At 47.5% G+C, this 14259-nt stretch overlaps 1 protein-coding gene across 6 annotated transcripts in view; it reads right to left on the minus strand.

Moving 5' to 3' along the window:
• The window catches only part of LOC119966565 (tetratricopeptide repeat protein 21B-like), a 151078-nt gene that overhangs the window by 48412 nt on the left and 88407 nt on the right, over window positions 1–14259 (minus strand). For 4 of the 6 annotated variants that reach the window (XM_038798469.1, XM_038798470.1, XM_038798467.1 and 1 more), the window contains 3 exons: window positions 8564–8708; window positions 5093–5199; window positions 2819–3007 (listed from right to left, as the gene is read on the minus strand). In XM_038798469.1, coding sequence (XP_038654397.1) covers window positions 2819–3007; window positions 5093–5199; window positions 8564–8708 — 441 coding nt within the window. The remainder of the gene's footprint in view (window positions 1–2818; window positions 3008–5092; window positions 5200–8563; window positions 8709–14259) is intronic. The other 2 variants (XM_038798472.1, XM_038798468.1) reach the window with 1 other exon arrangement.

The raw sequence follows: 14259 nt of genomic DNA on the forward strand, positions 1-14259 counted from the left end.
CCAATACCCCGCTCTATTCCTGCAACTCCACCCTAAGGGGTCATTTAAAATGGTCAATCCACCTAACCTGCACAACTTTGGACTGTGAGAGGAAACCGGAGCACCCGGAGGAAACCCACGCAGACACTGGGAGAAAGTGGAAACTCCACACAGTCGTCTGAGGTCAGAATTGAACCTGGGTTCCTGGGGTTGTGAGGCAACAGTGCTAACCACTGCCCCACCATGCCACCCATTTGGACCAAGTCTAGTAACTCGTTAAAAGTCTTCAGGTCAGGGGCATCTGGATAGGTCAGACTATTTAATCACACACAAGGTTGGGACTCTGCATGTTGCCAATCAGATCATTGTCTGCTATTCATCTCCCCCACTATTATTAGCCCGGAAACGTAATGCATGCGCTCAGTGTATTGAGCCCAGTCTTTTCTGCTTACACCATAGGGTACAGGTTTACTGAAGAGCGGCATTTTTTTTCTTATTGGAGAAGTTGCCTGTTCTGGACAATGAGGTTTGCTCGGAGGAAAAACATGTTTACTCCTCGTCGCCAATGCAATAATCTCGCCAAGGCCAGTCAACCGACACCGCAACCTTTTATTTACATTACGGAAAAGGGTGCAGCCGCGGCTTACGGTGCACAAATCTACTCCCGGGGGAACTACAGAACACCGTCTCGGGCTGAAACAGGAGGTGTTAAACTCCTGTTGCTCATTTCGCATCAGGCAATCTCCCGCCCGCTCAATAAGGAAGCTCATATTCCACGAAGCCCACGGGAGATCTATTGATGATCCCCCGTGTCCTACCTGGCCACCATAACAGAATGTTTGAAAGGTTTGGCTGTCAAAGGAACCTTGGTGAGTTGCTGCAGCGCAACTTATATATAGTCCGGGAACTGCCACTCTGCAGTTATTGAGCTGGTCCAGTTCAGTTTCTGGTTATTGGTGACCTCCCAGGATGTTGATAATGGGGAGTTCAGTGATGGTAATGCCATTGAATGTCAATGGGCAATGATTGGATTCTCTCTTGTTGGAGGTGGCAATTACCTGGCACCTTGTGTGGTACTGGTGTCACTTGCCATGTATCAATCTAAGCCTGAATTTTGCTGCATATGGACAGGTTGTGTCAGTATCTGGAGAGTTGCAAATATTGTGCAGACATTCGTGAACAACCCTGCTGCTGACCTAATGATGGAAGGATGGTCATTGATGAAGCAGCTGAAGATGGTTGGACCTAGGACTTGAGGAACTCCTGCAGCGATGTCCCAGGACATCGGCAGTAGTCATGGCTGGGCTGACCTCAAGTGGATTGATTTTGGTGTCCATTGCACTGTTAAATCTGACAATGCTTCCCTCATTGGTGCCAATTTTAACTTGGCTAACTTGACATTTATAAAGCGGTGACCGCTTTGAAGTGGGATCATTCGTCTGACCACTCTGCTAACACCAAACGGCCCAATACGCCACCATTTTCAGACGGCTATATGCTGGGTGGCCAAAGGACAGCACCCCCCCCCCCCCCCCACCCACCCCCGCACCCGCTATTTCAGGAAATTGATCTTCTCGATATGTTGATTGGGGCAATATGACACACTGTGGGAACCTAGTCCGCTAATGGCTGGGCCTTATCAGCAAGGGCTCCACAGGCTGTGGACAGTACAGAAGCAACCACTAATCTCCCTTTGGGAAGAAAACAAGCCATTCTCATCCAGTCTGGTCTCCAGTGAAATCAGTTGACGCTCAATATGGTTGCCTCCTAACCGTTCAGTTGTGTCAAACCTTTCCAGGGAAATTAGGGTTGGGCAATACACGCTGGCCTTGCCAACGACGCCCACATCACAATAATGAACTTTTTAACAATCAGCAACATGTGAACAAGGAGCTACACCCTATGACTGATGTTGTCTGGTGAGCAAACCTCATTCTACAAATGCTCAGGTATCGTTATAAACATGTCTAGGAATATTGGGCTGTATGTGTCAGGTAACCAGAGCTGTGCATAGCCCCGGTGACACCAGCAATAAATGCTTCCTTGCGAAGAGACAGTCTGGTTGTCGCTTATCAGCGGGATTCTCCGACCCCCGCCGAGCCGGAGAATCCCCGGGATGCGGCGTGAATCCCACCCCGCCGCTCCGATGCTGGCTGCCGTATTCCCCCACGCCGGTTTTCGGGCTGGGGTGAGGATCACGCCACGCCGGTCGGGGGCCATTGGCGGCGCCCCCCCCCCCCCCGGCAATTCGATGGGCCGAGCGGCCATCAGTTTCTGGCCAGTCCCGCTGACGTGAAATGGACATGGTCCCACACGGCGGGTCCTGGCTGGTAGGACGGCTGGTGCGGCCCTCGGGGGGGGGGGAGGGCCCGCGGTGGCCTGGCCTGCAATCGGGGCCCATCGATCTGTGGGCGGGCCTGTGACATGGGGGCACTCCTTCCTTCCGCGCCGACCTCTGTAGGGCTCCTCCATGGCCGGCGCAGTGAAGGCACCCCCCTGCGCTTGCGCAAGAATACGCCGGCCGGTCTACGCATGCGTAGGAACCACGGGGCGATTCTGCGCATGCGCTAACTTGCGCCGGCCCTTCGGCATCGGTTGGCGCGGCACCAACCCCTTGGCCGCCGGCCTAGCCCCCGGACGTGCGGAGGATTTCGCAACTTCCGGTTGGCCAGGCGCCGGAGTGGTTCGCGCCTTTTTTTACGCCGGCATCGGGCCATCGGGGTATTCGGGAGAAACCTGCCTGGTTTAAGCAGATCAAAAAATCAAAACTTACATCACAAATTGTGATAAGAGGCAGTTCTACAATTGGAAACATGAAAAGAATACTTTCCGTACTCACTTTAGGATCGTTTTCCACAAAGCCCAGCCCTTCTTTGTAGTAATGGGCTGCCTTATCGTACTCTTGCCTATCCATGCACAGGTGTGCTATCTCAGTACAGATGGAGGCTGCCAGCTGGTTTTGGGCTGGAATAATATCTGTCTGCTCCAGCATCAGGCGTTTCAGTAACCGCCCTTGTAAGTCGTAGGCCTTTAAAACATTCCAAATGAGGCATAAGTAAGTCAAATAGCTGCCACATAACTGCGACTCTCACAAGAGTAATTTACATTGCAGAGAAGGCTGACAGGGGGTTTGATAGAAGTCTTCGATCATGAAGGGTCTGGACCATTGGTACTCAAAGTGGGCCACCCGTACGGCAGATGTCGCTCGGGGAAACCTTTCTCTTAATTGTGCAATGGCGGATTTTCATTAATTTCTTTTGGACCTCCACCTCCCCATCTTGCAAGAGTTTCTGATGATCAGGATAATGGATAATGTGCCTTCATGCTGCTGGCTCCTCTACCAACCTCAGGCCGTTTCTTCTTACCTGCATTTGCTCTGAATAGGCACAACTGAATCTCACTCGTGAGCCTATTAGCAGCAAGTGCGGGTTGAGGGGGGAAACGACCTGTGATCTGTGGAGCGGAGAACAACGAGAGGGTGAGTGGCGTTGCGTGAGCCGGAACACTGGCGCAGCAGTGGCACAAAAGCAGCAGCTGCCAGAGAATGGACCAGCTGAGTAGTTCTTTCAGAGAGTTGGCATGGACACAATGGGCCCAATGGCCTCCTTCTGTGCCCCTCGTGCCTGCTCCTCCATTCGATAAGATCATGGACTGATCTGATTGGGTAACCTCAACCCCACATTCCTGCCTACCCATAATAACCTTTCAGCCCCCCCACCACCGTGGTTAGCACTGTTGCTTCACAGCACCAGGTACCCAGGTCGATTCCCGGCTTGGGTCACTGTCTGTGCGGAGTCTGTACGTTCCCCCGGTGTCTGCGGGGGTTTCCTCCGGGTGCTCCGGTTTCCTTCCACAATTCCTGAAAGACGTGCTGTTAGGTGAATTGGACATTCTGAATTCTCCATCAGTGTACTCGAACAGGCGCCAGAGTGTGGCGACTAGGGGCTTTTCACAGTAACTTTATTACAGTCTTAATGTAAGCCTACTTGTGACACTAATAAGGATTATTATTATTAAAATCAACAATCTATCTAGCTCTGCCTTTAAAGGACTCTGCTTCCACTGCCTTTTGAGGATGAGAGTTCCACAGACTCACGACCCTCTGAATAAAAAAAATAATTCCTCATCTCTGTCTCAAATGACACTTACCTGAAAACAGTGACCCCTAGTTCTAGGCTCTCTGACAAGAGGAAACATCCTCTCCACATCCACCCTGTCAAGAGACCTCAGGATCTTAAAGGTTTTGATCAAAGTCTAATTGATAACCATTGTCGTTTGTTGTAAAGACCCACTAATATCCTTTTGGGAAGGAGGGAAGTCTGTCCTTACATGGCCTGACATGTGACTCCAGACCGACAACAATGTGTTGCCTCATAAAATGCCTCCCGGAGTGGCCTAATAAGCCACTCAATTCAAGGGCAATTAGGGATGGGCCATAAAGGCTGGCCCAGCCAGCGATGCCTTGATCCCATTAAATAATTTTTAAAAGTCCATTAAGACTCCCCATCCAGATTTTTTCCTCTTCTACTTGGATGACTTTAGCCTTCATCCACATCTAAGATTCAGTACCATGGTTGAGATCAGGAACACAATGGAATAAGAGGAAGCTCAAATGTAATTCATCACACTGCAGAAGCATGACTACCCCTTGCAAATGTTATATTTCATTACCAAATTAGTACCAGATTACAGACAACAAAGACATGCAAATATATTTTTTAATATATTTAAATAAATATGAGATATTCAAAGGGGTATTGGATGCCCTCTGAAAAGAAAGGAAGTGCGAGGTTACCGGGGAAACAGCAGGGGAGTGGGACAAGGACGAATTCTCTTTCAGAGAGTCAGCACAGATTTGATGGACAGAGTGGCCTCCTTCTGCAGTGTGACGGTTCTGTGATTCTGAAGTGAAAAGAGAGTGTACTAACCAACTTCAACGACAGCAAACCTGATAGTTATCTATTTGTGATCTGAGTTTGGGGCACATTCACTAAATAACGATGATTCATTGGCATCACAGCCTTCAGCTGAGTAAATATCCGGTGTGTATTGAGGGCGCAGCACTGAACCATAAATGACGCAGACATTTCATTGTGTATCAGGATCCCCTCACCTTGCTATAAGCAGACAGAGCTTCCTCGACTTCATTAGTCTTGGTGCAAATCTTCGCCAAAAGCATCAGGCACTTGACGTCATTCATCATGGTGGCTGAATCGTTTTCTGGAAAACAATAATATTTAGATATAGTATTTGCCAGACAGTAGGTAGCATATATGCTGCTTGCTTTATTAATGTTGAACAGCAATCTGCTATTTCAAGACTGCTCGATTACACACATTTGATAGATTATGCTATCCTTGTCTCTCACCAAAGTTCTCGATACCCGCCCTTCTTGTGTTGCTTTCCCATATTAATGTGTGGTCTTTGTTGCTCTGCATCACCATAGTCAGTGAGGAAGATGTCGGCCGGAATGAGGTAGAACATAGAACATAGAAAATACAGCACAGAACAGGCCCTTCGGCCCACGATGTTGTGCCGAACCTTTGTCCTAGATTAAGAACAAATTAATCTACACCCCATCATTCTACCGTAATCCATGTACCTATCCAATAGCCGCTTGAAGGCCCCTAATGTTTCCACCTCAACTACTTCCACAGGCAGTGCATTCCATGCCCCCACTAGTCTCTGGACAAAGAACCTACCTCTGACATCCCCCCTATATCTTCCACCATTCACCTTAAATTTATGTCCCCTTGTAATGGTGGATCGGGTGAGTGTATTTGGGAATTTTTCAAAGCATTAATTCGGTGTTTTGGGGGAGAGAGGTGCTTTAGGTAATGTGCACTGCTAGAAGTGTAACTTAGAATAGAGTCCTGGTATTTGGGTAATCAATCGATTTAGGAAAGGAAGAGAAAGAGGTGCTCTTTTGTTTTTTATTTCCTAACAGTCTCATCCTGTAGGAAGTGATCTTACTCTGTGACAGGAGAGGAAGCTAGTTATTTGGTGAGTATTAGTAAGTGACTACGGTTTTGTCTATTCCTAAGATTCAAAATTGTCCAGCAGCTGTTGGTCAGATTGATAAAATAAATAAAAGCAAAAGTAAAATCCAATATTGAATAAAATAATTAAACAGTTAATCAGAACACATTAAGGATGGCAGGCTAGGTGATGTGTCACAGCTGCAGCTTGTAGGAGCTCCTGGATACTGGTTTGATCCAGGGTAAAGACGTCTACGATAAGTGTTTGAAGTTTGAGCAGCTTCTGCTCAGAGTTTATGAGCTGGAGGTTGAACTGCAGACACTGCGATGCATCAGTGAGGGGGAAGGTTTTGTGGATTCTTTGTACCAGGAGGCAATCCCACCTCTCAGGGTAAGTTCCTTTGGTTTAGTTAGTGGTCAGGTACAGGAGAGTATGACGGTGAATGAGGCAGGTAAGGGGACCCAGAGGGCTTGGAATAAGGGAACCTCAGCCTTTACAATAGTCAAACAGGTTTGCAGTCTCAGGTTTAGCTCCGTTGGCTCGACAGCTGGTTTGTGATGCAGAGCGAGGCCAACAGGGTGGGTTCAATTCCCGTACTCGCTGAGGTTATTTTTGAAGGCCCCGCAATCTCAACTTTGCCCCTCACCTGAGCTGTGGTAATCCTCGGGCTAAATCACCACCAATCAGCTCTCCCCCTCAAAGGGGAAAGAGCCTATGGTCATCTGGGACTATGGCAACTTTACTTTACTAGTATAAGCATAGAGATTAACACCTTCCCTGCAGCAGAGAACATGAGTCAAGGTGGCCATGTTGCCTGCCCTTGGTCTGTAACATAGTAGGCAAGAGATGAGGAACGTACAAGCCATGATAGAATGGCGGAGCAGACTCGATGGGCAGAAAGGCCTAATTCTGCTCCTATATCTTATGAATTTATGAACTAGTGCCAGGGTTCAGGGCATCTGCTCAGGCCTGGAAAGGAACTTGCAGTGGGAGGGGGAGGACCCAGTTGTCATGGTCCATGTAGATACCAACAACATAGGCAGGATAAAGTTCTGCATAGATAGTATGAGGAGATTGGCACCAAATTAATAACCTCTGGATTATTACCTGAGCCACATGAAAATTGGCATGGGACAAATCAGCTTAGAGAGATGAATGGGTGGTTCGAAGGTTGGCGGTGGGAGAAGTGGATTACAGGTTGTGGGGCACTGGCACGAGTACTGGGAAAAGTGAGATCTGTATCGTTGGGACGTTCAGCATGGACGAACCATGCTGGAACAAGTATTCTAGTGAGCCGCATGACTAGTGAAGTACAGAGGGTTTTAAACTAGATAGGATCAAATTTGGGAAGATGTGGTAAATCAAAGAGCAGAGACAAGGCAAAAGAGAAAGGTACTATTACGGGGATTGAAAAACAGACCATAACAGTAATGGATAGAGAGTACAAATCTAACAGTAAATCCACAGTTGAGACTAGGGGTTATGAAAATAATAAAATGACAAAACTAAAAGCTCTGTACCTGAATCCACGTAGCGTTCAAAACAAAACAGAGAGCGCACAGAAAAATAAATAAGTACGAGTTGATAGCCATTACAGAGACATGCCTCCAGGGGGACATGGATTGGGAGCTGAATATTGAAGGAAGGACAGAAAGTGAGAAAAAAGTGGAGGGGTTGGCTCTGTTCGATAATGATGGTACTAGAACAATTCAGAGGGATAACCTAAGTTCAGGACACAGGGATGTGGAAAGGGCTTGGGTAGAAATGAGAAGTAGTAAAGGTAAGAAGTCACTTGTGGGAGTAGTCTACAGGCCCCCTAACATTTAGCACATGGCAGGGTGGAGCATCAAGGAAGAAATAATTGGAGCTTGTCAGAAAGGCTCGGCAATAATCATGGGAGATCTCTCTGCCAGTCCCGTACTTGAGTAATTTCCTGCCGGTTGGCCCAGTAGGAAAGGCTCCTCGCAGATTGGGATGCCATTTTGTCTGGCTGCTCTGATCTTTCCCCCCACTCCTTTTCAGCCCCGCACCCCACATTTCCGAGCCCCACCCCCCCCCCCCCCCCCCCCCCCCCCCCCCATTATCCCCTTATACCTTGATGCCATCAGTATTTAGAAATCTACCAATCTCTGCCTGGAACATACTCAATGACTGAGCCCCCACTGTTCTCCAGGGTGGAGAATTCCAAAGATTCACAACCCTCTGAGTGATGAAATTCCCTCCTAATCTCAGTCCTAAATGGCTTGCCCCTTATTCTGAGACTGTGTCCCTGTGGTGATATGATCTGCATACCTGTCTGCCATTGGGCCAGAACGTCGGCTTACCATTGGCCCTGGTCGGTCATGTGCCTCTCGACCGATTGGCCGAGAGGCTGAGTTAACCACGCCTCTATTAACGAGGTATAAATGATCAGACGCCTGACGATCGTCCTTTCCATTGTAGACGATCGCAGAGCTGTGTTCTAGTCTATTAAAGCCGGACTTTGGTAAATCACTCGCCTTGCGTACAATTGATGGTACATCAGTCCCCTGGTTGTAAAGGCCGCGCACCCCCCCCCCCCCACTCCCTGCCCAACACCTCCCCTACTAGGAAGCGTAATACAAACCCAACACACTGAAATGTTCAAGGGCCTTTCTGAGCACTTTCTTTGCCTTTTCAAATAGTCTCACTTTCAGGAGGAGTTCAGCCAAATCGTGGCACAGGAAGTCCTGTCCACCAATCTTTAACGCAGTTTCAAAATAATAGATGGCCTGAAGATGAAAAGAAAATACAAATCACCCAGGTGAAGTTCCAACTTGATGAAATTGTCGACATTAAAAAAAAGTGAGATGTTAAGCTGCAATGAGATCGGTGCTATAATTAGCGTCGGGGTGGGGGTGGGGGGGGGGGGGGGGGGGGTATATTGCACAAGTTGGGCCTGAGGCAGATCAAGCTAGGCCACATTTGATCCCAGACTGAGAGAGATTGGACATGGTGGGAGGAAAGATATGGAGCAGGATTTTCCGGTCCATCCCTCCAGCGAGATCTTCCGGACCCGCTGATGACAAGCCCCGCTCCACGTGGGGTTCCCTGACGGATGGGCAGGCGAGTCACACAAGACTGTGTAGACTTTGGCAGGACCGGCAGCCAATGTCGAGCCGCCTCCGTCGCTGGAAAATAGGCCAGGGAGGGGCCTGTACAACCTCCACTTGTTCATACTTTCGTAGGACGGAGAAACAGCCTCTCGATGTAATTTGACATTCAATCGGCAAGCTTCGGAAAGCTAGCAGCAACGGCAATGGTCTTTTATGATTAAACCCGCTAACCTTGTCAAGCTGAGAGACAGAAACAAACGCTGCTGAGAGACACAACAGAGATAATGCAGGTCAGCAAGAGATATTCCTGCCTTAGTTTATGAAGCTTCTGCCTTGAAACTAGATAAGATGCAGCACAATATTCCAACAACATACAAGCGTTGTTTTCTAGAAGGGGCTTCGCGTACTGGAAAATTACTGGAGAAAGGTGGGCTGCTTTCTGCACATCTTCAAATCAAAGCAAAGAGTGCAGAATATAATTGGGTATTTTCCTTTTAACAAAAATGCTTGACAGTGTGGTGTGCCCTGTTCAGAAAGTAATCCCCTGAATAACGCTATAAAACATTGAACAACAGAGTAACATTGTTGAAGCATTCAATTGCTGGGGGTAAAATAACAAAGTGATTGTTATTTTTTGTTATGTTTCTTTCCTCTTCTTTTGCCCAACTTTTTAAAATCTGTACCCATCTTAATTTTCCTCTAATAATTTCAAATATATGTCCATCTTAAATCTATAATCCTGGGTACAAATGAATTATCCAAATTAAGGATACCAATCTATTGAGTGAGTCATCAATTTGTTTGCTTGTAGTTCATGGGTCAAAGTGAGCTGTAAGTAGAGTGCATGTTTGGTAAAAGATATCAAACCTTTCACTTTCTTACATGTATAGCTATATATTCCTTCAGGAATCTGCAGATCAAGACTTTTCATCTTTAACCCAGATGTAATTAACACAATGGTGTCTTGTATTGCTCTTGGCGTAGCATAAGCTGCTTCCTTGATGTTCACTCTGACAAAGGAAGGTTCAGACGTGGAGATAACTTCAACATGTTTATTAAACTATTTACAATCCTCCTACTCGGATTTGCCTCTACTGTTAATCCTTCTATAGCTACTCAGACTGACGAACCAGTCTGCTACAATCCACGTGGTGGGTGTGATGTTGAATCAACCCTGTATCTGTACTCACTGAGTGTCTCCACTGGAAAGAGGAAGATCATGTGTGCTGTGTCCTTTATATATGGGTTGGTGTAATGCCCCCCTGTGGTGGTGTCACCTCTGTGTGTGTCGTGAATGCCCATTGCTCGTGTCCTATTTTACTGACCTATTGGTTGAGTGTCTGTGTGTCATGTCTCTGGTGCTCCCTCTAGTGTCTAGCTAGTCTACATGTGCTTACATTAACCCCTTGTGTATCACCACATCCCCCTGTTTTCATGTTACATATTTTCTGTACACTGTTGAAGAAAACTGAACAAAAACAGGTATATAAGTGATGCTCTGTACAAGTTATGATGACAGTGATCATTAAACAATAAGTCCGACTCATATGTATGAGTCCAAAACCCATCAATTATCATGGTCGAATGTCTTTCTTGTTGGGTTGGTGAGTTGGTGATTTTGATGGTGGCATGTCCTTGTGAACGCCATCAGTGTCCCTGTGCATAAGGAACCAAGAAGTGGTCAAATCACTTCATTGTCTGATTTGGAGTCTGTTTTTCTTCCGATGCTTGTGGTAGCGATGTTGGATGGCATCTGTCCTGAAGGCCAGGTTGCCTGTTGGTGGTGCAGAAAACGTGAATTGGGAAGATGCATCGTCCTGCCATGGTATGTCATTGTACTGAGCTGAGCAGTAACCGTGTCCCTCATGGGCAGAGTTGTACCATGTCATATCAGTCGCAGTTACATAAGTGTCTTTGTCGTACTTGTTGTCGACGCTGTTGCCTTTGGCACACTTCTGGATGTTGCTGTTGTGTTGGTTGGTTTTGTTGTGTTTGCTGCGCTCAAGGACCACACTCTGTGGATAATACGAGTCCTTCACACAGTTACTCGCGTCAGCGTGCTTTGTGGCATCTGCTGTTTTCTTCAGCGTGCCGTCGCTGAGTTTGCGGCGCTCCCCGTCTGGAGTCATGTCCGGCTTACTTGAATCAGCTTTGGCTTGTCGATGCTCCCCGTCTGGAGTCATGTCCGGCTTACTTGAATCAGCTTTGGCTTGTTGATGCTCCCCGTCTGGAGTCGTTTTGGTTCACCTGTGTCAGCTTTGGTTTCTTGCCGCTCCCCTTCCAGAGTCATTTCAGGTTCACTTGAGTCAGCTGAGGTTTCCTGATGCTCCACGTCAGGAGTCAAAACATTCAGGAAAGCATTTGCTTGTGGAGAGGCTCGAGCGAATGAGGTTTGAAGTAACGTGGTGTCACCGGAGTCACCAGTAGTCTCACTGTGATTGTCGAGTGCCTCTGTACACACTAGCTGAGGTCTGTCACGTTGCACATCTTGTATGGGAAGTGGGATGTCGTCGTCACTTGTCGCACATACAGGTAGAGTCTCAGTAGCTTATTATTGTTCACTTGGGCTGGGTAGACTGTCAGAATCTTCTTTTGGTGGCTCAAACAATGTGGGTGGGCTGTCATAGTCGCTTTATTGTTCACTGGAGCATGGTAGACTGTCACAGTCGTCTTGCTGTTCACTGGAGCGTGGTAGACTGTTATAGTCTTCTTGCTGTGCACTTGAGCATGGCAGACTGTCATAGTCTTTTTGTTGTTCACTTGAGCGTGGCAGACTTACATCGTCTGCTGCTGGTTGCTCAGAGGAGGTTGCTAGACTCTTATGGTCTTGTTCATGCAAGGACTGCGTTTTGTAGTCTTGCGTTGCTTCTATCGTGGAGGCTGTCCACGAGCTCACTGTGGAGGCTTGTGTCACTCGAGCCACTTCTTGTTCATGCAAGGACTGCTGTGTGGCGACGTGCAGTTGTCTCGCTGTGGAGTCTTTCATCGCTTCCTGTGTTGAGGTTGGGACCCTTTGTGGTGCGTGGACCACTCTCTGTGTGGCAGCAGGCCGCTCTCTGTGGGCTTGTACTGCTCTCTGTCTCTTGGCATTAAGCCGCAGCATAATCCTGCACTCACGAGTCGGGATGTCATATATGCTGGGCTGAAGATCCTCAAATCCTAAGAACACATCCGCGTCTGTGTTGGATTCTTCGCTGAAGAACATGTCTCGTTGGGGTTCAGATTTGGTACTGGGGTCGCCATCTGTAATGAAAAAACCTTTGTCTGAGTCGTAGTTTTCTAGGACCATATCATCACTTTTTGTGTCGGAGCTGGCATTGAGCTTGTGATGTCCAAAGAAGAAATCAAAGTCAGAGTCGTAGTCTTCAAGGACTATATCATCTTCTTGGGCGGTGCTAACTGCTTGTTGCAGGATTCTGCGGAGGTTACTTTCAGCTACTGGTTGAATTTCAGGCATTGTGCTGTCGTTCCAGGTGAAAGAATCAGGTTTTACAGCTTTAAAATTTTTTTTCCGTGTTTTGGGACATTTCCCCTTTAAGTGGGCATAGTCCGGGGTCTCTGACGTCACGAAGCGTGTGACGACGGTCGTAGGAAGCAATTGGGCATGCTCAGATCACTGTTCCTTTACTTGGGGCCTTTTTCTCCACTGCACATGTGCAGCACCTTTACCAAGATGGCTGCAATTCAAAACTTCAGATTTCTGCTGCAAGCCTACCTCATGGTGAGTTTTGGCGCCTCTTTTACCGTTTTTTCTTGTATGTCCCTCACAGAATTCTTGGAATTTGTCCAGGACTGCCTGGAAGTCGCTCTTGTTTTGCCCCTTTGAGTATTTGAAGGTCTGGAAGATTTAAGCTGCCCTTCTGGACCTGCGATGGTAAGTAGCAGCTTTATTTTCTCTGCATCCGCCATGCCATCTAAGTCGGACACTACCAGGTAGATCTCGAATCTTTGCCTGAACCAACGCCAGTTTTCACTGAGATTGCTTTGGTACCTGAGCTGCTGTGGAACCGGAATCCCGAACATCATCTTGCCTGGCTGTTGTTGCTGGTTGTCACCGTTTGCTGAGTTGTAACTATTTGGATTTAACAGTCACTCCTGTGTACCATGTTTTGTTATGCTCTTGGTGTAGCATAAGCTGCTTCCTTGATGTTCACTCTGACAAAGGAAGGTTCAGACGTGCAGATAACTTCAACACGTTTATTAAACTATTTACAATCCTCTTACTCGGATTCGCCTCTACTGTTAATCCTTCTATAGCTATTCAGACTGAAAAACCAGTCTGCTACAATCCATGTGGTGGGTATGATGTTGAATCAACCTTGTGTCTGTACTCACTGAGTGTCTCCACTGGAAAGAGGAAGATCATGTGTGCTGTGTCCTTTATACATGGGTTGGTGTAATGTCCCCCTGTGGTAGTGTCACCTCTTTGTGTGTATCGTGAATGCCCATTGGTCATGTCCTATCTTACTGATCTATTGGTTGAGTGTCTGTGTGTCATATCTCTGGTGCTCCCTCTAGTGTCTAGCTAGTCTACGTGCACTTACATTAACCCCTTGTGTATCTACAGTGATGCATATCACCACAAATGGGTGATGCCCATCCAACATCAATAGAATCCCTACAGTGCAGAAGGAGGCCATTCAGCATATTGAGTCTGCACCGACCCTCTGAAAGAGCACCCTACCTAGGCCCACTCCTCCGCCCTATCCCTGGAACCTTGCACATCAATCATGGTCAATCTGCCTAACCTCCATATCATTGGACACGAAGGAGCAATTTAGCATGGCCAGTCAACCAGTAAGTGTGGTTGTGGTGGAAGATTGTTGAAAACAGGATCGAGTTCTGTTGTGATTATCTTTATTAGTGTCACAAGTAGGCTTACATTAACACTGCAATGAAGTTACTGTGAAAAGCCCCTAGTCGCCACACTCCAGCGCCTGTTCGAATACATCTGGGGAGAATTCAGAATGTCCAATTCACCTAACAAGCATGTCTTTCGGGACTTGTGGGAGGAAACCAGAGCACCCGGAGGAAACCCACGCAGGCACGGGGAGAACATGCGGACGCCACACAGTGACCCAAGCCGGGAATTAAACATGGGACCCTGGTGCTGTGAAGCAGCAGTGCTAACCAATATGCTACTGTGATGCTCCATCCCACCTACTCCATGATTGAAAATAACTGTCAGGAGAGCAGTGGAGTAAATAGAGTGGGGGGTGGGGGGGGG

Source organism: Scyliorhinus canicula, chromosome 5 (assembly GCF_902713615.1).
Source record: "Scyliorhinus canicula chromosome 5, sScyCan1.1, whole genome shotgun sequence".
NCBI lineage: Eukaryota > Metazoa > Chordata > Chondrichthyes > Carcharhiniformes > Scyliorhinidae > Scyliorhinus > Scyliorhinus canicula.